The sequence below is a fragment of the Pipistrellus hanaki genome, assembly GCF_964339955.1.
Source record: "Pipistrellus hanaki genome assembly, chromosome: 17".
In the NCBI taxonomy this organism is placed as follows: domain Eukaryota; kingdom Metazoa; phylum Chordata; class Mammalia; order Chiroptera; family Vespertilionidae; genus Pipistrellus; species Pipistrellus hanaki.
The window spans coordinates 19317442-19343238 of NC_140519.1; the positions used below are offsets into that span (position 1 = coordinate 19317442).

The 25797-nt window shown below is 39.8% G+C and overlaps 1 protein-coding gene across 2 annotated transcripts; it reads left to right on the forward strand.

The window, feature by feature from the left end:
* The first annotated feature begins 42 nt into the window (after positions 1-42).
* Positions 43-25277, forward strand: ARMC1 (armadillo repeat containing 1). Of its 2 annotated transcripts, none has more exons than XM_084864403.1 (7): positions 43-257; positions 5835-6055; positions 7763-7854; positions 16634-16823; positions 20531-20647; positions 20744-20818; positions 23103-25277. In XM_084864403.1, exons 2-7 carry the CDS (start codon positions 5873-5875, stop codon positions 23292-23294), a joined length of 849 nt encoding a protein of 282 aa, XP_084720529.1. In that variant the 5' UTR covers positions 43-257; positions 5835-5872; the 3' UTR covers positions 23295-25277. The 2 variants fall into 2 exon arrangements, with proteins under 2 accessions (XP_084720529.1, XP_084720530.1); XM_084864404.1 differs by having other exon boundaries at positions 46-257; positions 5868-6055.
* Positions 25278-25797: the final 520 nt, after the last annotated feature.

The following is a 25797-nucleotide window of genomic DNA, read 5'->3' on the forward strand; positions in this document are numbered from 1 at the left end:
CCCTTCGCGTCGCAGCGGCGCCAGCCAATCAGAGGGCAGTCCCGCCGGAGGTTTCAGGGTCATGGGGGAGAGTCCGTAGCAGCTCTTTCCGCTGGCGCCCTCGCCGTTCGGCTTTAGGAGTCAGTGTCCGCTGCATCCGAGGCCGCGGCGGCGGCGGCTGCGAACGGAGGGGACCCCCCTCCCCACGCCCCTCTGCCTCGTCCCTCGGTGCGGCCCCGATGGTGCGGCAGGCCCCGGATTCCTGAAGCCCTGCAGCGGTACGTAGGGTCCGCGGGCGGGAGACAAAGCGGAGGCGCCGCCGGGAAGGCCGCGGAGAGCGGACCCTGCTCCGAGGCGGCGGGGCGGCCTGGGCAGGGCGCTCGCTCGGCCTCCCTTCCGATCAGGACCCCGCCTGGCTCTTTAAAGCGCCCGCTCCCATGTGCCCTGTGCAAATGTTAGCTTTACTCACTTCCTCTCTGCCCCTCGCACGTCCGATCTTTAGGAATCCTATAGCGTTATTCATAGGTGTCATCTCCCTCCATCTCTTCGGGTGCTTCTTCGGTAACTTTCTGTTAGTTTTCTGCCCCATCGTGTCTACACACTAAGAGCATGATCACATAGTTTGTGTTTGACTTCATTCAAGAGAGACCAGTCTTCACATCCTTGTATTTAAAAACAAAACAAAGCCCTTCTTGGGATGCATTCGTGCTGTCAGCAACTCCTTTGGAGGTTAGGACGGTGCAGGACATAGCCCCCCACATCTGGGGGAATGGAAGTCCCCGCAGGATCAAGGATCGTTCTTGTTTGGTAGCTGCCGGTACTCTATTAATATCATCTTAAGTTTTCGTTTTCTTTTGCTCTGGGACAGCTTCTCAGGATTATGATGTGAGAAAACTGAGGCTCGAAGGGGCTACACCCACTTTTCAAAGAGTTGCTGTCGGTTGCTAGTCAGGGGAAAGCCAGGTGTGATCTCAGTGCTTATGGCTCTGACTTAAGACTCGCCTTCCGGACCAGGGGTGTGTGTGTGTGTGTGTGTGTGTGTGTGTGTGTGTGTCCGCTGTTGCTCTTAGTATATGTGCGAGCTTAATAATTCTTTGAGTCGAATCACAAATCTTGGCTGAAAGAAAAATCTTTCGGACATCTACCCTACAGGTGTCTCACATCCATCACTTAAATCCTGGTTTCTTACAAGTGTGGTTCCCCTGAGCACCCTAGCTCTCCCCGGGAAGCCTGTTGGAAATGCAGAATTTCAGGCCTCACCCCACCTACTAAATCAGCATCTGCTTTTTAACAAGATCTCTTAGGTGACCAGAGTACTGGTTAACGTTTGGGGAGTATCCATTCATTGCCTTGTAATGATTTGTCCAAATTGAACCAAATAAATAAACATATAAATAGATAGAGATAGATAGATAACTAACTAACTAACTAAATAAATAAATAAATAAATAGAAAATAAAAGGTATGCAGTGTGTATGTATGTGTTGTAATAAGACGAATTATAAAGACAAAGCTTTTTTTGTTTTGTTTTTACATTTTTCTCATTTGCTGGTGAGGATATGATTTTAAAAAATTAACTATGTCTGTTTTGGCAATTTTAGCTTTGCATCCAAAAATCTTAAATATATACATGAATATTTAAATAGTAATTCAAAACTAACTTGCATCAGGTGCTGGTCTTAAAGGTAAAAAAGGAGGCCCAGCTGGTGTGGCCCAGTGGTTGAGCCTGGGCCTATGAACCAGGAGGTTACTGTTGGATTCCTGGTCAAGGCACATGCCCATATTTGGGGGGGGGAGGGGTGTTCATCCCCAGTAGGGGGCATGCAGGAGGCAAACCATCAATGATTCTTTCATCATCTCTCTCTCTCTCCTTCTCCTTTCCTCTCTGAAATATAAAAAATATGTCTTAAAAAAGCTTGTCTAATTTAGGGGAGCAAATCACAGCTCCTGCCAGCCTTTCTTGCCTTTCTTTAAGTGCCATAGGAAATGCAGTACGTGGCCCCAGCTTCAGCCTCTGCTCCTTATGCTTGGGTATTTGGTGCCTTGTTATATTTCTGACCTTTTCCTTTGCAGATCCTTATTTAAGCCCTCTCCCCACCACTGAGCTTTGAGGGTTGGAAGTTTTAACTGTTTTGACTTTTGTTCATCCCAAAGGAACAAGAAGGCTGTACGCTTTTCAGAATACTTCCCACTAGTAATTAGTTCTCTAAGGACTCCTTGGTGAGAATAGAGCTCTTCAGTTTCAAGGCCAATGTTTTATGTAAAAAGCCATCACCCTGAGTATTTGGTTCTTTTTAAAAAAATATATATTTTATTGATTTTTTACAGAGAGGAAGGGAGAGGGAGAGAGAGTTAGAAACATCGATGAGAGAGAAACATCTATCAGTTGTATACCCCCTACTGGGGATGTGCCTGCAACCAAGGTATATGCCCTTGACCGGAATCAAACCTGGGACTTTTGAGTCTGCAGGCTGACACTCTATCCACTGAGCCAAACCAGTTAGGGCAAATATTTGGTTCTTTTTAAAATAGATTTTTATTGATTTCAGAGAGAAAGGGAGAGGGAGAGAGAGATAGAAACATGAATGATGAGAGAGAATTATTGATCGGCTGCCTCCTGCACACCCCACACTGGGGATTGAGCCTGCAACCCAGAAATGTACCCTTGATGGGAATCGAACCTTGGACTCTTCACTTCACAGGTCAATGCCCTATCCACTGAACAAAACCAGCCAGGGCCAAATATTTGGTTCTTAACTGTGACTTGGTTCTTGGGCCTTTGAACCAGTAATTAGTTCTGCTGATTCCATTTTGAATTAGGGTTTGTGTTGGTAACAGCACATAAAGCTCATGGGTAAGCTGGTTTATAAACAGGGATATTCAGGCTGTTGCTATAGAAGCACCTAAGATACACCATGCCCCCAAACCCCGTCTTATCCCTGTGTATTCAGTCTACTTCTTTAAGTCTTTTTAAAAAATTGCTCCAGTAACTGTAATATTTTCATTTCAGAAAATTGCCTCCCAAATGCTGTCTTGATAAAGCTCTGTTTTCTCTGAATCCTTTATTTTTCATTTGCTTGCAGACTTAAAAACTTACTAATTTTATCTGGAATACGATTTTTTTTAACATGGTATGAGTTAAAAATTCTTAGCAGTGGGTTTTAAAAATTGCTTAGAAGTCATTCATAATTATTGAATAATTTTTCTCTTTTTTGTTTCCTGAAGATACTTTATTTTTTAATTTTATTTTTTATTGTTTAAAGTATTACATACAGTAGTAGTACATATATCTTTTTCCCCCCATTGACTTTCCCCCAGCCTTCCCTACCCCCTGTCGCATGCCCTCATCCCCTGCCCCCCAGTGTCTTGTGTCCATTGGTTGTGTTATATGCATGCATACAAGTCCTTTGATTGATCTCTTCCCGCTCCCAACACTCCCCAGCCTTCCTGCTGTAATTTGACAGTCTGTTCGGTGCTTTAATGCCTCTGTGTCTATCTTTTTGTTCATCAGGTTATAATGTTCTTTATTATCCATAAATGAGTGAGATCATGTATTTTTCTTTCATTGCCTAGTTTATTTCACTTAACATAATGTTCTCCAGGTCTGTCCATGCTGCTGCAAATGGTAAGAATTCCTTCTTTTTTATAGCAGCATAGTATTCTGTTGTGTAGATGTACCATAGTTTTCTAATCCACTCATCTGCTGATGGGCACTTAGGCTGTTTCCAAATCTTAGCTATGATGAATTGTGCTGCTATGAACATTAGGGGTGCATATATTCTTTCTGATTGGTGTTTTATTAAATAGTTTTTCATTGATTTTTGACTCCATGTAACTTTAAAAATATATATATATCTTATTGATTTTTTACAGAGAGGAAGGGAGAGGGACAGAGAGCTAGAAACATCAATGATAGAGAAACATCAATCAGCTGCCTCTTGCACACTCCCTACTGGGGATGTGCCCGCAACTAAGGTACATGCCCTTGACCGGAATCGAACCTGGGACCTTTCAGTCCGCAGGCCAACGCTCTATCCACTGAGCCACACTGGTTTTGGCTCCATATAACTTTTAACTATCATTTATTGAGCATTTACTATGAGCTAGGCACCAGTCTAACATGTACTTTAATTTGGACATTGCACCATTTGGTAGCTGCTACAACTAACCCCATTTTACAGATTAAGAAACATAAAGAGTATAAGTGGTTTGCCTAAAATTATGGTTACCAAGTAGTGGGCCCTGGGTCTGACTCACTTTATTGAGTATATAAACAGCTTTTCTGGGAGTAATATTTCTCTTTCTACCTCCACCCCACTCCTGCTGCTTTACTCTTAATATATGATAGAGCCAGTTCTACTTTCTTACATCTCTCCCCCAATAACTTAAAAAAAAAATTTTAATTGATTTTCAGAGAGAGAGAAGCAGAAACATCTATGTGAGAGTGAAACATCAGTTGGCTGCCTCCTGCATGCCCCACTGGGAGTGAAACCTGACTGGGAATTGAACTGGCAACCCCTGGGTGCATGCAGGTCAACACCCAACCAATCGAGCCAAATTGACTACAGAATAACTTTAAATATATTTTTATTTTATTGATTTCAGAGAGGGAAGGAGAGAGAATCGTTCATCAACTGCCTTCTGCATGTCCCCTTTTGGGGATCGAGCCCACAACCTGGGCATATGCCCTGCCTGGGAATCAAACTGTGACCTGGTTTATAGTCAGCCATGAACCACTGAGCAACACCAGCCGGGCCAAAGTAACTGTAGTAGCTTTTCTATAGTTTATAATTTTGTCTCTAGCATCTTTCCCCAGTTGGCAATGTTATTGAAATGAACATTAAATTAGTAATTTGTGGAAAGTATTTGTACCTTTATATTCTTCCTAGTAAGGAGTATACATTGTGTAATTTGGTTTGAAGTTATATTTTTAACTTTCTGTTTATATGAAGATTATTTTAAAATATTGTTTTCTTGGCTTTTGTATGTTTACCATGTTACATTTTTAAAAAATATCATATTCACTTTTATGGAATTGTATGGGAATGTAAAAGAATTGTATGGGAAGTGGAAAAACTGCTGACCAGTTTAAGAGCTAGTAAATAAGATTTTAGCCAAGTTCTATACCATATTAACTTTTGCCACCTGGGAGGAATTTAACTTCTCTATGACTGTTTACTTATCTGTCAAATGAATCCACCAAATTCTGTTTCATTCTTCTGAACATGGCACTCTCAGAGATGGACAAATGTGCTTAGGTTTAGATCAGACTCACTGTGACCTCCCAACTCCACTGGCTCAGGCCCAGGGTGAGGTCCCCCTCTTGGTTTCTTTGTTCACAGCCTTCTTTGACTCTCTTTTTTCCTGATGGATTTTATCTTTTGTAGACTCAGTTTGCTGGGTTTTGTTCACAGATGAATAAGAAAAAAGCTGTCCCTGAGATGGGACTTAGACTCCAGAAGTATTCTAGAGAAAAAAGTACTGGCAATGTTACAGTTTGAGAAGTGTAGTGAAGGTTGCAATCCTTTGTGTGTTACAATCTTGAACTGTAAAGATCTTGTTCATTGTGATATTTTAGTGTTAAAATATGTATTACTAAAAGGAATTTATTGGAATATTGAAGATGACACATATTCTTTGAACATTGTATACACATAAATAACTTGATTTTTTTATTTTTATTTTTTTATTTTAGTCAGCTGCCTATGTTCATTTTCCTTAAACTGGAATTGCCAATTCTTTTTTGTGATTTAGACTCATCTGTTATTTCTTAAGGTGTTGTAATCCTAATTGTTTAACAAATGCCATAATGTCCTTCGGTAGCCTAGAACTAATCTTGCAAACTATTTCTACAGAATGTAAGAAGATTTTGTTCATGTGATTGGCAGAGAAGATGAATTCCTCCTCCTCCACCATGAATGAAGAGCCTGATGCTCTATCGGTAGTTAACCAGCTGCGGGACCTGGCGGCAGATCCGTTAAATAGAAGAGCCATTGTCCAGGATCAGGGATGTCTGCCTGGCCTTATTTTATTTATGGACCATCCCAACCCCCCTGTTGTCCACTCAGCTTTGCTTGTAAGTTGCCTTTAGTGGTTTCAGTCTCAGTGTTGTAATTTTGCGATTAAGGATATTTTGAAAAATGTTTTCTGACACCAATCAATTCTCTGATCCTCTGTGGATACCAGCTGTGTGTTCAACAGTCCAATTCAATTCTGCCACAAACTAGCTGGAGCTGTTAAACTCCAAGTCCCACAAGACTGCCCTCTCTTCAAAAGCCAGTTGAAAGTATTACATCACCCATATTTCTAACAGAGCAGCTATAAATTGGGCGTTACACTGACCCCCTCCTCAGGTCTGGCAATTTATTAGAATGGCTCACAGAACTCAGGAAGCCACTTTATTTACGTTTCCTAGTTTATGATAAAGGATACATGGAACAGGTACACAGGGCGGGGTCTGGAAGGGTCCTGAGCACAGGAACTTCTATTCCTGTGGAGTTGGAGTGCACCTCCTTCCTGGCAGGAGGATGTAGTCACCACCTGAGAAATTGTGAATCTCCTTGTCCAAGAGTTTTTAGAGCTCATCTCGCCACCCAGAAAGTTCCAAGGGTTTTAGGAGCTTTGTGCCGGGAACCAGAGATCAAATATTTATTTTTTATTATACTGCACACCCCAACCTCCCCAACTCTGATCTCTGATCCCCTCACTCAGCAAGACCAGTGACCTCCATTTGGGCTCCTCCTCCCTGTGCTACAGTCTGGAAACTGCTTCCAACACAGTCAGATGGGGCAATTGTAGGGCCCCCTTTATCATTTCTCTTCTCTCGGGGATTACAGTTCTATGCTGCCTCTGGTCCTGATTATTATTATTATTATTTATGGAAGGATGGCAATTCTCATGGCTGTTAATCCTTTAAGGACTGAAATGAAAGTCAAGGTAGGAGAAGTTGCAGAAAGGATAGGACCTTATAGACAGAGACAGGTTGAATTTGTGGTTACAGAGATGGTATCGTTTTTGGTAAAGACCAGGCACTTTGAAAATGGTGTAGTGGTTAAAAAATGTGAATGTCACTGGACTGAGATGGCAGAGTTCTGGATGGCGTGGTTCACAGAAGTATTCTCCTGAGAATCATGTACCATCGTCTGGTGAATGATGACAGATTATGGGATCTCAGCTAATGAGATCCCTAGAGAATCGGTGTGCGAAGGATATACTTACAAAATGCACTTTACATTTTAAGAGAAAAGCACTCTAGGAAAAATGAACTCAGAAAGTAGAAATTTGTGAGGTGAGCTCATCTTTTGCTTTTCAGTACAAAAAGACATATTGAAGGTGAATTGTAAAACTAGAAGCAGTTGGTTCCATGAAGGTGGTTGGATGTTTTGACCCTCTCAGCAGTTTATTTTAATTTTTATGTGAAAAGCATCCAAGGAAATGATGGCTGTAAGGACTACTCCCTGAAATTAATAAATGGAATATAGTTTCTTGTATCCTTGACAAGATGAAGTGATGAAAATAAAACTGGGAACAATCTGATTTTGACCTTGCAGATAAGTTAGGAACCTTCATTTCAAAGAGCTGAATCAGCCACTTTAGCTCAAAGGATCGTTTCACCCCCAGGGGACTGCTCTGATGATCACATTTAAAGAAGGGTTTCTAAACACTTCAAAAACCGGTTGTTTGTAAAAAGAAAAAGCTGTTTTCCTCTTGCAGTAAGTTAGTAGTGGGTTTAATTTTGAATAGTCTGGACACATGAATTAATGTATTACTGTTTCTGCTGCAGGCTCTTCGATACTTGGCAGAATGCCGTGTTAACAGAGAAAAGATGAAGGGAGAACTGGGTATGATGTTAAGCTTGCAAAACGTTATACAGAAGTAAGTACAATAGTGTCTCCCAATGCAGTAGAAACGTGGATCTTCTTGTTAAATATGTACTCATTGTTAATATATGAATTTACTGAAATTTTAATTCTAATGTGGGTTATATGTACAAAAAAAGTTCTGATGGTCAATATCCTTATGTTCCTTATATATGTACATATATATATATATATATATATATATATATATATATTTTTTTTTTTTTTATTTTATTGATTTCAGAGAGGAAAGGAGAGGGAGAGAGAAAGAAACATCAATGATGAGAGAGAATCATTGATCAGCTGCCTCCTGCACCTCTCCATTGGGGATCAAGCCCACAACCCAGGCATGTGCCCTTGACTGGAATCAAACTCACGGCCTTTCAGTTAATAGGCCAACACTGTCCACAGAGCCAAACCAGGTAGGGCTTAAATATTTGTTTTTAATACTAGTCCTTATGTAAATGTTCAAATTTTATTTTAAAATGTTGATAAACATTGTATTTATGGATATTTTAAAAAAGAAAATCTTGCCTTGTGTGAAGTTTTGTAAAGTAAATTGCAGAGCAATATGGGAGACTAATCAACATTGAAAATATTCACAAAATTCTTTTGTTACCTCATCCCAGTCTTAACGGAAATGAACCTTTATCAGTATTATGACAAAAAAGGCTTTTGGTGATATTTTCCTGAGTATCATTGAGAAGGCTCTCAGGGACTAGTGCTATTTACTTAGCATTTTAGCTAATAGGTGTTTGTAATTGTACGGTTCATCTTGTTATTTACAACATTTTGAAGTAGGTTTGATAGGTGACAGTTTTGTGGATGAGGAAAGTGCTGAGGCTGTTACCTTATCTCTGGTCCTTCAGCTGTGTTGCCTCTGGGAATGTCTGGTTTGCTCCTTTCTTAGGCCTTGCTGATTTCTTTGTAGAGGCTAGAAATTGAAGATTCAGTGTTTTGATATTTCCAGTGTCTGGAAGGCAAAAGGTAAGCTTTCTGAGGCTTTATCTTAGTTCACTTTTTATCTTATATAGAAGATGACTGCCTTTAAACTTATAATAAATAATCACTTCATTTAATTTGACTTTTTAAAACTTATCTTGCAGTTTCTTTGGCTTGAGTGGACACAAAAGTTCTTTTATAATTTCCAAATACTACAGGTTAAATTATATCAGTGAAGTATCATCTAAACTCACCTCTAAGACAGTGTTTTTTTTGTTTTTTTGGGTTTGTTTTTTGTTTTTATTAGTGTTCTTTATTCCTGGATAAATTTTATTTTATTGATCTCATTTTTTAGACATTACTTAAATATTTTGTTTTCATGGGGTCGGCTACGTGACAGACTAGTTCTTTGTGCTTAGATCTTTGATAATGACAAGATAGAGACTGAAGTTTCCTTATTTTTACTCAGGTGATCAATTAGGAGTTAATAACAAAATACTGACTGCCATCAATTATATTAACTATTGCCTATGGTTTGAGGTGAATTTCATTAGTAAAAATTTGGAATCTAGTTCTGATTTGAGACAAATAATTTCTTTGCCCATCAGTTTCTTTATCTGTAAGACTGAAGGTAATATCTGCAAAGTAATTGATAATCCAGTAAGATAATATCTGTAAGAAATGCTCTGTAAATTCTAAAGTGTGTAAAATATAAGTTATTCTTATTTTTGTTCCTACTGTGCATTAGTGCCTTATAGGTAACTATTTTTTACATTGATTTTAGAAAGAGGAAGGGAGAGACAGAGAGAGAGAGAGAAACATTAATGTGAGAGAGAAACATTGATCGGATTGATCTGTTGCTTGCTGCCTGTGCCCCAGCCGCTGGGGCATGCTCTCTTATTGGGAATTGAACCTGCCACCTTTTGGTGTACAGGACTGTGCTCCAACCAAATCACCCACACTGGCCAGGGCACTACAGTTAACTATTTTTAACTTATATAATAGTGCTAGTGGATACAGTGAAAGGTTTAAGCATAATAAAGATGCCTCTTTTATTCATATGATGAACTTGGACCATTATGGATACCTTTAATAGGTATAATTATTGAAGTTGAAAATATGTGGTAAAATTTTTTAAATGTTGAGAAAGTAGGTGAAAAATTAATGTTGATATATTAAATATACTTCATATTTGAACTTTAAAGATTTAGAGCAAAATTTAAAGGTACCACAAAATTAGCCTATAAAATAATTTCTTAGCTTGCCCATCTGGTATGGCTCAGTGGTTGAACATTGACATATGAACCAGGAGGTCACGGATCGATACATGGCCAGGGCTTGATCCCTAGTACAGAGCGTGCAGGAGGTAGCCAGTCAATGATTCTCTCTCATCACTGATGTTTCTATCTCTCCTTCTTCCTTCCTCTCTGAAATCAATAAAAAATAAATTAAAAAAAGATATCATCTCTGTTTACCATTGAAGTTTGTATGTTTGAATGTTAAAAGTATGTGTTTTTGCTTGTGCTGGCTGGGCTTGTAAACATTAAGACTTTGTATTAGAATCAGGCTTTGGCATCCCATCTATATATATATAAAAGCCTAAGGGACTGTCTGACCATTCTACCATCTGACTGGTAGTTATGAGACTCACAGTGACCACCAGGCGGCATATGCTAAACGCAGGAGCTGCTGTGCCGTGGTGGTGACTTGGCAGCTGCGGTTCTCGAGTGACGAACCAGGAACCAGAAAGGAGGGAGTCTGGTTCCAGGGTGCATCACCCGAGAACCGCCCTCTTGCAATCCAGGACCTCTCGGGGGATGTCGGAGAACAGGCCAGGCTGAGGGACTTCATCAGTGCACGAATTCATGCACCAGGATTCTAGTTTTCATATAACAAGCGGTAGCCAAGAGATCTATGTTCTATACTTTTTTTTTTCTTGATGTCGAGCCAGTCAGGATGGGATTCCTCCAGGATCTCTGTAAGCATACTGTATTAGGGGGAGATTTAGCTGTGATTCCATGGACTTAAGCAACTAAGGAAGTAAAAGAGAGGTCTTCCCATATCCCAGAAAGAGCCATAGAACCAAGAAAATCTGTTGTGAAGGGTTACTACTTTGAAGAGAAACTTTCTATTTAACAGTAATGAAAGGGGAAACCAAAAAGCAGAAGTACTGAGTGGAAATGGAGTTTATTCTTCACATGTGAAGCAGAGAGTAATACTTTATAAAATAGGGAAAATTCTGTGTGCTAAATATTTTGCCCTTTAATCATGATATTATGTTTTGCTACAGAATGTTGCGGAGATTTCTAATGTGATTCAACAGCAAGTTTTACTTGTATTGTGGTCAGATTAGTGCCTACAGTCAATCAGATTGACTTCAAAGTCATTGTTACTTTTAGTTCTTTAATTGTGAAAAGAATTTGAAGTTTTCTGTCACTCTGGCATTATGTCCTAATTTTAAACTCTTCCATGAATAAAATCGTATCATTAGTGGTAATAACCTTTTTACATTTTATTTTTATTCTGGATCCCTGTGTGAAGAAAATTTTCTTTTAAAAAATATTTTTACTGATTTCAGAGAGAGATAAGAAATATCAATGGCCCTAACCAGTTTGACTCAGTGGATAGAGCATTGGCCTGCATACTCAAGGGTCCTGGGTTCAATTCTGGACAAGGGCATGTACCTTGGTTGTGGGTACATCCCCGGTGGGGGGTGTGCAAGAGCAGCTGATCGATGATTCTCTCTCATCGATGTTTCTAACTCCCTATCCCTCTCCTTCCTTTCTGTAAAAAATCAATAAAATTAATTTAGAAACAAAGAAATATCAATGATAAGAGAGAATCATTGATTGGCTGCCTCCTGCACGCCCCCACTGGGGATTGAGCCCGCAACCTGGGCATGTGCCCTGACCGGGAATTGAACCATGATTTCCTGGTTCATAGGTCAATGCTCAACCACTGATCCCTGCCAGTTGGGCAGGAATTTTCAAAATGTCAATTTAAAACATTTGAACCCAGTTTAAGATACTTGCTAATTGCTATTTCAGGAGAAATATTTCTGATATATGATGCATTTTATAAAAGTACTTGGAATATCTAACATGAAGTATAATAAATAAAAATCCCTTTAATAAAGTGTGACATCACAACTTTATTTTTTAAAATACATTTTTATTGACTTTAGAGAGAAAGGGAATGGGAGAGAAAGATAGAAACATCAGTGATGAGAGAGAATAGTCAATTGCCTGCCTCCTGCATGCCCCACACTGGGGATCAAGCCTGCATGGGCTCTTTTTTTTTTTTTTTTTTTTTAATATATTTTATTGATTTTGTACAGAGAGGAAGGAAGAGAGATAGGGAGTTAGAAACATCGATGAGAGAGAGTCATCGATCAGCTGCATCTTGCACACCCCCTACTGGGGATATGCCCGCAACCAAGGTACATGCCCTTGACCGGAATCGAACCCAGGACCCTTCAGTCCCCAAGCCAACGCTCTATCCATTGAGCCAAACTGGTCTTGGCTGCATGGGCTCTTGAATGGAATCAAACCTGGGACCTTTCAGTCCACATAGTTCTAACCACTGAGCCAAACCGGGTGACCTGTATCTGGCTGTAAATTGCTTGGCCAGTTTGTTCAGCTGCCTGTCTCAGTTTCCACATTCCACTTGTCAAGGAATTTTCCTAGCTTACTATCCTGCCTCACCGTGAAGTATATGGAAGTCTTAACTGGCCTTTATGGGCAATATAAAATGTTATTAGCAGCATCTAAGAATTAGAGTGACTTGCTGTATGTGACCAATAAGAAAATATTATACTTGTATTCAGAATAAAAATAATTTTTGTTGTATAATAAAGATCATAGTTCACTTTTTAGTTGTGTTTTATGAGTAAGTTTTGAACCTTTTCAATTTACATAACTCATTAGAAAAAGTGGTGAGACAATACACTTCATTATGGAATACTAAATTACTGAGAGAAAAATTCCAATTACTCTGTGAAGGAGCCTTTCAGGGTAGTCTTTTTTTTCTGATGTCAGATTTTAAAGACTGAACTAAATCCAGGGCATTAATCAGCTCTCATTTTCACTTGCCTGAAGATTAGGACAATTAGTACTTGTTTAATTATACATTCTCTCTAACATTTATGGCCAAATGTACTATATAACTAGACTTTTTCTACTTGAATGTTTTGAATCATAGTATTTGAACAATAATTTTGGCTTATTAAAAATAAAGACTAGCCAAAACTGGTTTGGCTCAGTGGATAGAGCGTCAGTCTGCAGACTAAAAGGTCCTGGGTTCGATTCCTGTCGGGGGCATGGACCTTGGTTGCGGGCACATCCCCGGTAGGGGGTGTGCAAGAGGTGGCTGGTCGATGATTCTGTCTCATCGATGTTTCTGGCTCTCTATCCCTCTCTCTTCCTCTCTGTAAAAAATGAATAAAATATATATTTTTTAAAATAAATAAATAAATAAATAAATAAATAAATAAATAAAGACTAGCCCTAGCCGGTTTGATTCAGTGGATAGAGCATCAGCCTGCAGACTGAAGGATCCCAGGTTTGATTCCTGGTCAAGGACACATACCTGGGTTGTGGGCTCGATCCCCAGTAGGGGGCATGCAGGAGGCAGCCAGTCAATGGTTCCCTCTCATCATTGATGTTTCATCTCTCCTTCTCTTCCTCTCTGAAATCAATAAAAATATATTTAAAAAATAAATAAAGACTAAGCTTTTTATTCTGTAAACTAGTGGCCTGGTGCACGAAATTCGTGTAGGGGTGTATATGTGTGTGTGTGTGTGTGTGTGTGTGTCTTAGCCCGGCCTGCACCCTCTCCAATCTGGGACTCCTCGGGTAGCAGTTGGACATCTCTTTTGCGATCCAGGATCGCTGGCTCCTAACTGCTTACCTGCCTGCCTGCCTGATCACCTCTAACCACTCTGTCTGCCTGCCTGCTCGCCCCCAACTGCCCCCTCTGCTGGCCTGCTCCCTCCCAACTCCCCCGCCCCCCTCCCCTTGCTGGTCTGCTTGTCCCCAACTGCCACCCCCTGCTAGCCTGCTTGCCCCCAACTGCACATCCCCCCCTCCGCTGGCCTGTTCACCCCCAATTGGTTCCCCCTGCCAGCCTGCTTGCCCCCAACTTCCTCCCCTCTCTCCCCCATCCCCCCCCACTGCCACCCTGATCACCCCTAACTGCCCTCGCCTCCTGCCTTATCTCCCCTAACTGCCTCTGCCTCAGCCGCACTACCAAGGCTTTGTCCGGAAGGTCTCCTGGTCTAATTATTACTCTTTTATTAGTAAAGATGCTCTTGGATTTTCTTTTTCTTCAAAAGCATCCACACTAATAAAAGAGAAACATGCAAATTGACCATCACTCCACTATACCCACCAGCCAATCAGGTGTGAGTATGCAAATTATCCCAACAAAGACGGCAGCGGCCACAGAGTTGGAGTGAGCAGGAGGCTTGGGTTGCCCGCAGTGACAGAGGAAGCCAAGATTCCCCGCCCTGGCCGTGGCTGAAGGAGGGGCTGGGATCCTGGGTTGCAGGGTGGGGATGTGGCCAACCTGAAAATGGCCCTCAGCCCTTTACCTCGGCTGGCTACGTCCCCATGGGATGAGGCTCCCCACAGTGGGAGGCATTTGGGAGCCAGCAGCAAACAGCCATCAGCCCCTCACTCAGGCTGGCCAGGCACCCCAGTGGAAACCCCCACCCTGAAGGGAGTGTGGCCAGCTTGAAAACAGCCCTCATCCCCTCACCCAGGCTGGACACAGCCCCCTAGTGGGTCCCTCACCCCATAGGGGTGTGGTGGCCTGCAAACCACCACAGGCCCCTCACTCAGGCTGCCCCAAGGGAACCCACACCCTGATCTGGGACACCCTTCAGGGCAAACCAGCTAGCCCCCACCCTTGCACCAGGCCTCTATCTATACAAATAAAAGGATAATATGCTAATTAGACTGGGAGAGCTTCCAGGAGAGCTTCTGTACGTTCTTCTGGACAAGGCCATAGTGGTGGGGCCGAGGTAGAGGTGGTTAGAGGCCAAGAGGGGAGGGCAGTTGTGGGTGATCAGGCCAGGATGGGACTGCAGTTGTGGGTGATCGGGCCTGCAGCGGGGGGCATTTGGGGGCCAGCAGGCCAGCAGGCAGAGTGGTTAGGGGCAATTAGGCAGGCAGGCAGGTGAGCAGTTAGGAGCCAGCAGTCCCGGATTATGATATCCAACTGCCGGTTTAGGCTCGATCCCTGTAAACAGGTAGTAAGGCATCCTTCAAGGGGTTCCAGATTGAAGAGGGTGCAGGCCAGGCTGAGGGACACCTCCCAACCCCCCGTGCATGAATTTTGTGCACCGAGCCACTAGTATTTTTAAAAGAAGGAGATGATTATTTATTACTGATTTGTTGGTCAGCAATATGCCAGTATCCTCGTACTCCTTACAACTTAAGGTTGGCAATATTTAAAATATCTCAGAACTGCAGTGACCTTTCCAATAAACTAAAACAGCTATCAGAAAAGTGCTGAGACATCTCTTAAAAAGTAGTCTTTTTCATAACTTTGTGCATTACAGAGCCAAAGTCATTCAAATTGACCTCTATGGTCAACAGTGACTCATAAAAGCACTTGGTGTATAATAAATTGAGGACCCTTCTAGAAAGTCGCCTGGAATTGAAGGTCTTTGTGGCTAGAATGTGTACAGTCTGAATATTAGAAATTGTAGTATTCCTGCTCATTCAGTAAGCAAATGGATTGCAAAAATATGTATTAGGCTTTGTGGAAGGTACAGAGCTAATACACCCCTATTCTTGAAGAGAAAGAAATGGAAAATTAAAATGTACAAGCATAGTACTTTGAATGGCAGTTAGCTGAGCCTAGAAACTCCTTTTATAAAAGGCATTTATAAAAGGTCACAATGAGCTGGCTTTGGTAGAGCTCAGTTGGTAGAGATTAGATTTTAGAGGCCTTGAATGTATGTTAAAGGGTTTGGACTTTATAGGTGAAATGCGCCTGCCTCCTGCATCGCCCTACTGGGGAGCAAGTCTGAAACCTGGGTATGTGCCCTGATCAGGAATGGAACCAGGGACCTCTTGGTATATGGGTCGATGCTCAACTACTGAGCCACACAGGCTAGGCACATGTGGCTATTTAAATTTAATTACAAGTAAACAATTCATTTCTTTAGTTGCCCTTGACAGACCCATTTCAAGTGCTCAATAGCCACATGTGAGTGGACAGAGCAGGAACAGAACATTTCTTCAGTGTATCAAGTTTGTTGGGTAGCATGGCACAAATGTTTATGTGGGGAGCTATAGTAGGATTTAAAAATGTAAGAATAAAAACTTTTGTCTGAATTGTGGTTTTATGATACATGCTTTTTGAAAAATATGTAAAATTGCAAATTAAGAAACAGAATCAGTTTGAATTTACTAAGGAATCTCTATTGAATAACTAATATGAATGATCTTCTAATTTGTTTTCTCCTTTCGGATTTTTATGTTGTATTTTCTTGAAGGTCAGATTACTTTCACATTCGGAGTTGAATGTTAGTGTTAATCCAGGGACTTGTTATATCCTGATCTTTTTACTTGACTTTGTACTTAATTAATGATTTCAATTAAATGTGCTTTTATATCATTGTAGTGATGATGAGTTGAATATCAACGAACCATGGGTTTAAAATGAAATGCGAAGGCTTTATTATAGACTAGATGCTTTTTCTACATTATTGATTATTCTAGGATTCACTGGCATTTTAAATGGAACAAACCAGAATGAAGAAAGCAAGACTTTCAAACTTGAGGAATAAAATTATAGAATCCAATAGAAGTGACAATACAAATTTATATATATTTCTTTTCAAGGACTACAACTCCGGGAGAAACAAAACTGCTGGCCTCTGAAATCTATGACATTCTTCAATCTTCTAATATGGCAGATGGTGATAATTTCAATGAAATGAATTCACGGCGAAGGAAAGCTCAATTTTTTTTGGGAACTACTAACAAACGTGCCAAAACAGTGGTTTTACATATAGATGGTCTTGATGATACGGTAAGATTTTTATAAACACGTGGTTCATCAGATGGGAAAGAGAAATCATGTTAAATAGTTTCCTCAGTGTCACCTGCTAACAGTCTGGAAGAGTATGTCCCAATGCTAGTATTTTATACTGATAAAGAGGCTAGTTAATCAGAGGACATCACAATTTTAACTATTTATATCCTAATACTAGAACTTCAAAATACATGAAGCAAAAAAAGACAAATGCAAAGAGAAATAGACAAATCTACAGTTAGAGCTAGAGGTTTGAATACTACTCTCTCAGTTGATAGAACAACTCTACAGAAAATCAGTAAGGGTATAAAAGACTCAACTCTAATAACCAACTTAACCTAATTGATATTTGTAGGATGTCCCATCCAACAGCAAGATAATATTCTTTTCAAGTGCACGTAGGATATTTGTCAAGATCACCTCCTTTTTTCCTTCCTTCTTATTTGTTGATTTAGGGTTTATTTTTTTATTATTTATTTACTTATTTTTCTTCTTTATTGATTAAGATATTACATATGTGTCCTTATTCCCCCAATCCTCCCCGCTAGGGTTTATTTTATGTATCTTTAACTCTCACAGTGGAGCTTACTTACTATTGCAGTAGTTCTTCCTTATCACCGGTATAAGTTCCAAGAGCCCCAGTGATGTCTGAAACCACGGATAGTACCAAACTCTATATATGCTGTGTTTTCCTATACATACATGCTTTTTCAATTAAAGGATGGAAGCACTTTATGGCTTATCATTGGCATATTTTGCCAGCCTCATTACTCTTGTGCTTTGGGCCATAATTCAGTTACTTGAACACATGTGCTGTGATACCATAACAGTTGATCTGACAACCAGGAGGACTGCTAAGTAAGAGGCAGGTAGTATTTACAGCATGGAAACGCTGGACAAAGGGATGAATTATTTGTGTGTGTGGAAGAGGGATGGTGCGGAATTGGATCACATTACCCAGAATGATGCGCAATTTAAAACTTATGGATTGTTTATTTCTGGGATTTTCCATTTAATATTTTTGGACCACAGTTGACAGCAGGTAACTGAAACCACAGAAAGCAAAATTGTGGATAAGTGGGAGCTATTCTTTATCACTTTATGCATAACGTAAGACATAGCATTGTACTTTCATTTCCCTTTTCTCTGCCTTTGTGCTATTGTTATCATATGTTTTATTTCTGCATATGTTATAAGCCTCCAAATATATTGCTAGTAGATTAAATGTTTTAACAATTTTTTTCAAAATATATTTAAATTTATTGATGAGAGAGAGAGAAACATTGTTTTGTTGTTCCCCTTATTTATGCATTCACTGACTGATTCTTGTATGTGTCCTGACCGGGGATTGAACCTGCAACCTTGGCATTTTGGGACCGTGTTCTAACCAACTGAGCTGCCTAGGCAAAATTCTTTAAAATTTTTTATTGTAAAATATATTTAGCATAAAATTTACCACTTTTACAATTATTAAGTATAGCTTTCAGTGGTATTAAATACATTCATAATGTTGTGCCTTCATCCCACCATACATCGATGTATGTACAATTTTTTATCTTGTAAAACTGGAATTCTGTACCCATTAAACAATAACTTCCTTGTTTTCCTTCCCTGTAGCCCACCACTACTCTACTTTCTGTTTCTATAATTTTTAAAAAGTTCTAAAGAGAGTGACAGAACTTAGGACGCAGCAGAGCAGAGTCCACAGGCAGTGTACTCGATCAGCCCCTGTAGGTCTATGCACTGCCATGCCCACTATTCTAAATCCTTGCCCCAGGGAGTATTAAAATGTAATTGGGAATAGTGAAAAATTGGTTTAAATAGGGAGATAGCAAGAATGTGAGTTGTTTGGAAGGATGTGGGAATAAGTGGGAAAGCTGATTTTATTTCATAGAAGAGAAGAATGAATTGGGTAATTTGAAGGCAGTGCTCAGGATGTGATCCAGAGACTTGGCATCAGTGGCAGATTCCTGTCCCCTCAGAAGTACCAGTGCCTGGGTAATGGTACTTCAGCCCTAGCGGGTTTGGCTCCGTGGATAGAACGTTGGCCTGCAGACTGATTCGATTCCAGTCAAGGGCACATGCCTGGTTTGTGGGCTCAGTGCCTGGTAAGGGGTGGGCAGGAGGCAGTTGATCAATGATTCTCTCTCGTCATTGATGTTTTATTTTTTTCTCCTCTCTGAAATCAATCAATATGTGTATGTATATTTTTAAAATTCTTGTTGAAAGTTTTACATGTTACCTTTTTCCCCCATTGACCTCTTCCCGCCTGCTCTCACCCCCTAGCCCATGCCCCTACCCTGATAAAAATACATTTTAAAAAATAATAATAATAAGACAGTGGTGCAAATCGTACCTTTAAAAAAAAAAAAAAAAAAAAGTATGGAATTAGAACCTACTAATTCCAGCACAGAAACAGGAAAATTTAGATGTGTGGGCTGGGAGGGAAAATGGGATGAGGAAAAACTACTACTTTTTAATTCATCTTCTCTTTGGATCTTGTGTTTGAGATAACCACTTACTTGATATCTAAGTAGATATATCTGAAGACAAATAAAAAGAAAAGCATACTGGGATATGTCTGTGTTTCTCTGTGGAAATGATGAGAATAGTCTACTGAAGGATGAAGTAAAAAGAAAATCCCTTAGTTTTAGACACTAGATCTTGGAGATAAGATGGCACAGAGATGGACTAACTGTGGTATAAGTGGAAGACCAGGGTAGTGTATTATTAGGAGTTGAAGAAGCATTGAGAGGTATATGTTATATTGTACTGTAAGAGCAAATGAGAACCAAAAAGAGGATATTGAAAATGAAGTGGGTACCTATTGAGAATGCCATTTATGGAGGATGTAGTGACGGTTATAAATACCAAGTGCTTTAAAAAAATAGTCAAACACTGAGTGCTCACTAATTCTAACTTTATTATAATTTATCTCTAGAGATTTTTAAGCTACAGCTGAGGTCAGCAAACCTTTTCTTTTAAGGGCCACTTAGTAAATATTTACAGTTTTTCAGGGCTTATAGTCTTCAAGTACTATGTTGTAGAATGAAACTAGCTTCAGATATTCTGTAAACACGTAGGTGCAAGTGTGTTCCAGTAAAACTATTTTTAAAATATATTTTTATTGATTTCAGAGAGGAAGGGAGAGGGAGAGAGAAATAGAAACATCAGTGATTGATCAGCTGCCTCCTGCATACCCCCAGTGGGGATTGAGCCCTCAACCCAGGCATGTACCTTGACTAGAATTAAACTGGGGCCCCCTTCGTCCGCAGGCCAATGCTCTATCCACTGAGTCAAACCGGCTAGGGCTAAAACTTTATTTACAAAAACAACTGGCCTACCAGAGTTTGCCCATCCTTGAGCAAAAGGTATGTCTAATTTTCAGCACTTTTTCTTTTTTGCTTTAACATTTAAATTGACATTGGCTGGCTTCTTGTTAAAACTAAATATTAGTAATGAGCTTGAAAAAATCTAGCAGAGAATACTATTCTGTTGACCTTATAAAATGTACTAAATTTGACGGAGCACCGTTCTCCCATGCCCTCACATAGGAGATGGTGGAACTGAAATGGGGACATTTGTTCTCCATGGTCCTACCCTCCCTCCCCCAAATCCAATGACCTGTTTAGTGTGGTTTCGGTTGATTATTCCCTTTTAGTATTTTGCCAATTTTGATAACAGTTTGCTTTTACTTTTTTCAGTCTCGGAGAAATCTATGTGAAGAGGCTTTGTTAAAAATTAAAGGTGTCATTAGCTTTACTTTTCAAATGGCTGTTCAAAGATGTGTGGTGCGAATCCGGTCAGATTTGAAAGCAGAGGTTAGTATTTTTAATATGCTCAAGATTTTTAAATATGTTCAAGATTCTAGGAAACAAATCAGTGTTCAAATTTGTCCCTTTTTTGTCTTGGCCTAGGCTTTGGCATCAGCGATAGCATCAACTAAGGTTATGAAGGCGCAGCAAGTTGTGAAAAGTGAAAGTGGAGAAGAGGTAACAGTTTTACAGGCTTTTTCTTTCTTTTTTTTTTTTTTTTAATATATTTTATTGATTTTTTACAGAGAGGAAGAGAAAGAGATAGAGAGCTACATCGACCAGCTGCCTCCCGCACACTCCCCACCGGGGATGTGCCCGCAACCAACGTACATGCCCCTGACTGGAATAGAACCTGGGACCTTTCAGTCCGCAGACCCAACGCTCTACCACTGAGCCAAACCGGTTTCGGCTACAGGCTTTCTTTATACCTAACTGACTCCCAATTGTTCTTCATGGCTAGCAGACTGTTTTTAAACTAAAAGCTGCCAAGGATATAGCAGTGTGATTGGGTAAGATTATCTCAGTGTTTCTTGGTTAATACTTAACTCTTTTAGAGGTATAGAAAGATCTTTTGTGGATTTCACCTGTTTGTATATCTTATATTTTGTTAATTTTAGAATTTTCTCTATTTCAGTGGAGATGTGTTGCCAATATTATATAGAAATAAAGGAGGTGTGGTTTCCTTGCATTAGTCTTTATTTACTTATTTTATTTATTATTTTTTAAAAATATATTTATTTTTTTATTTTTTTTTAACATTTTATTTATTTTTTACAGAGAGGAAGGGAGAGGGATAGAGAGTTAGAAACATCGATGAGAGAGAAACATCGATCAGCTGCCTCCTGCCCACTCCCCACTGGGTATGTGCCCGCAACCAAGGTACATGCCCTTGATTGGAATCGAACCCAGGACCCCTGAGTCCACAGGCTGACACTCCATCCACCGAGCCAAACTGGCCAGGCCTAAATATATATTTTTATTGATTTCAGAGAGGAAGAGAGAGAGAGAAACATCAGTAATGAGAGAGAATCACTGATCGGCTGCCTCCTGCACGCTCCCTACTGGGGACTGGGCCTGCAACCCAGGCATGTGCCCCTGACAGGAATCCAACCTGGGATCCTTCAGTCCAAAAGCCGACACTATCTACTGAGCCACACCAGCTAGGGCTGCATTGGTCTTTAAATATTTTTCTAACCTTAATTAGTTTTACCAGTCCCCAAAATTAAACTCCAGTCCCACCCTTAGGTGGATATACACAGTGAAAAGCTTTGCTTTTTGCTGTTCTTTCCACTAGCTGTGTGTGGTAGGGAAATTAATCTACATGACTTCAGCCCATTTGAAGTGCTATAGAAAGGAGATTCAGCTCTCCAGAGGCCCACACCGTAGCCAGATGGCTTGATTTTTTTGTTGTTAATCCCCACCTAAGGATATTTTTCATTGATTTTTAGAGGAAGGGGGAGGGGGGGAGAAGCAAGAGAGAAAGAGAAACATTGATGTGAGAGAGAGACACAATTGGTTGTCTCCTGCATGAGCACTGACTGGGGCAGGGTTCAAACCTGCAACCCTTGACAAGAAATTGAACCTGAGATCCTTTAGTCTGTGGGCCATTGCTCTTAACCACTGAGCAAACCTGACAGGGGCCAGCTGCTTGCCTTTGTCTTTTTTTAAAATACATTTTTATTGGTTTCAGAGAAGAAATACATTTTTATTGATTTCAAGACATCTCCACTGAAATAAAGATGATTCTCATCTAACATCAATGATGAGAGAGAATTATTGATCGGCTGCCTCCTGCATACCTCCTGCTGTGGATCAAGCCCACAACCAGAGCATGTGCCCTGACCAGGATAGAACTGTGATCTTCCAGTTCATAGGTCAATGCTCAACCACTGAGCTACATCTGCCGACCTGCTTTTTAAAAAAATATATTTTATTGATTTTTTACAGAGAGGGATAGAGAGTTAGAAAACATCGATGAGAGAATATCATCGATCAGCTGCTTCTTGCACACTCCCTACTGTTTGGATGTGCCCACAACCAAGGTACATGCCCTTGACCAGAATTGAACCCGGGACCTTTCAGTCCGCAGGACGAAGCTCTATATCCATTGAGCCAAACCGGTTTCGGCATCTGCTGACCTGCTTTTGTCTTGTTTATGTATTTAAAAATTTTTTTAAATTATAGCTGACATACAGTGTTACATTAGTGTCCCCTTCCCCTTTTTCTCCTAACCTCCGTCATCTTGAAGTAGACAAAGGTTACACATTTATTCCTGGGTAGTTCTGCCTTTCTGTTTACACAGTGTCTAGCTAATGTAAGAGGAACATTATCAAAGGACTATCGCCCCTGAAAATAAATACTGTGGTGCTTAGAATGAGGAGAAAGCTGACCTTTCACTTCTGACATATGACTATCAATTATATTGACTTTGCAATCACTCTTCACATGTTCCCTGTGTCAGATGCTGGTCCCATTCCAGGATATGGTTGTGGAAGTAGAACAGAACACAGAACTGCCCGACTACCTGCCCGAGGACGAGAGCCCCACCAAGGAGCAGGATAAAGCAGTGTCCCGCGTGGGCTCGCACCCGGAGGGTGGGGCCAGCTGGCTGAGCACAGCTGCAAACTTTCTATCCAGATCGTTCTACTGGTGACTTCAATTTGGGGTGCAAGGACTGTGTGAACGAACAAGGGGCCAGTTTTCCATTGTTGTGGTGAACTGTCAAGTGCAATTTGCAATAAGTTATCATGGAAAATTTTTAGATTACATGATTGCGTATGCTGCGCTTTACATTTTATTGGACATTTTGCCCCACTAAGTGGTAAAAAGGACAGGCTACAAGGAGAGTTGCTTTGTTTATGAAGGTATTTTGGTTTTGTTTTCCTTTGTTTAATTGCCTCACATTTTAAAAAACATGGGTCCACAATTAAACCAAACATTATATGAGCAGCTTTACATTTTATTTTACATGAAACACCTGATAAGGAAAACTCATTTTTCTCCTCAGGTCTCAGGACCTATCTGAAGAGAAATTATTAAGCTCAAGTTGTGCATAAATTACTAAGCTCAAGTTGTGCAAAAATAAAACATTTTCCTCTGTTTTTCTTCATGAAAGATACTGGCTTTGGTACTCTATAAGAGTTGAAAATGTTTCTCATTTCCCCCTTTTGTGCCTTTTAAAAAATTTTGCCAACCATGTTTATAGAAAGGTCATTACTAATGACATTTTGTGAATGAAAATGTACTCATTTGAATGTAGCAATCCCCTAAAAATACAATTCTACAAAAACTTTGCAATCTTGTTATCATTTTAATACAATTAATACACAATCATTCAAGAAGAGGGAAATATGTATATCAGCAAAGTGCTATTGAGACTGGATGTGACCAAATGTAGTTTGACTGCTGTTCTGTTTGGTTTATATCAGCTCTTGAGAGTAACATCCACCATAATATTGGGAGCAATTGTCAATGGTCTCTAGGCCTTATTTTGTGATTACACACTATTTCCTGCTTTAAAAAAAAAAAAAAAAATAGAAAAAGAACTGACAACTTGAAAAAGAAAACAAAAATTGGATGCCTATAATGCCACAGTGCCATTTGGTAGAGTCTAACCGTAACATGTGAGTTGCTTGGTAGGTGCCTATTCAGTAGGTATTTCCTTGTATTGCCTTTTGTGAATTTATTATGAACTTGCAGTTGTATTGAATGAAAAAAAAATACTCAAAATTATTGCTTATAAAGAAATAAAGCCAGCATTGGTCCACTTGATTTTGTTTCTCATGTCCAGCCCGAAAAAAAGAACTTCAGTGAAGGTAAGAAAAATAAATATAAATATGTATACATATATATTTTTTCTAGATAAGAGCTAATTACGTATATGCAATGCTTTTATTGCATTTCTGAAATATTTGGCAACTAAAATTTTCCTTTTGGAAATCTAACTAAATCCAGATAAATTTTAATGCCAATACGATTAAAAACTAATAGGGAGAAAATGAAATTCTTCTTCATCTACATGTAGAGCTGCTATTTTATTGCGTGGAGAATGTGAAGTGAAAATTGGACCCTGGAGGGGTTTTTTGCATTTTCATTACTTCTCTTTTAGAGAAAATTAAAAGCATCCAGTGTTACTAGAGAAAAATTATTGTAAAATGATTCACCAACAAGAATCTTGAACATTGTGACCTTCTGGAGGGAGGGGTATTGAGGGTGCTGAGAAAGATAGTTTTCAGATGTCTGGGCTCTGAGTCAGGTGACACGCACAAATGAAAATATAAGCTTCCAGGGCATGCATTGCTTTAAATGCATAATACAACTTGCTGCCAGAACCAGACGTGTTGGAAAAAAACCCACCTCCTTTCAATAGCCATTAAAACAAAGTTTACTGTTCTGTTTTAACAAGCTTGTGTTTTATTTTGCATTGCCACACATCCGCTTCTTTAAAAGACTACATCCCTTTGGTAGCAATGGTTCAGTACAAGTGGTTATTATAGCTTGGTGTTCCTGTGTTCTAATTCTAAGTGTTCTTTTATTTCCAGGTCTTATAGAGCAGTTAAGGCAACTGTAACAGCATTTTTTTGAAATATATTGTAAAATAATAAAACGTAATAATTAAAATTGAATGGATATTGCATTTTTGTGGTATAAGCATTATTGATTACTCTTAAGCCTGTTTGTATCCACACTGCCTGGCACCCTCTCCTCGCTCCCTGCAGGTGCATTACCCAACTAATCCCCATGCATCTTCCATTCATCTTCCCAGCACCACACGTGCCTCCCCCTGGCTTTGGATCAGTAGCCTCTTTACATATATTCATCAGAGCATTTATCACATTAGATTGAATTCATATTTTCTGGTGTCTCTCCCCTTCTTAGCTCTTTGAGAACCGAGAGAATCTGTAACTGTGCCTGGTATATTTTTAGGAGAATGAATGAAGAATTTGTTTTTAGTTATTAAAAATAAGTAGAAGGAAAAAAAAATAAGTAGAAGGTACTAATTATTAAAACAGGCACATGAGGAAAATGTCAGATTGTAGTATTTTTTCTGGGCATGTTTCTGATTTATTCAATCTATTGCTTTTTCATATATTTTGTCATTTGGTTTTTGTTTTGTTTTTTAAAGTGGCAGAGTTATAATACTTGCTCTATTGGAT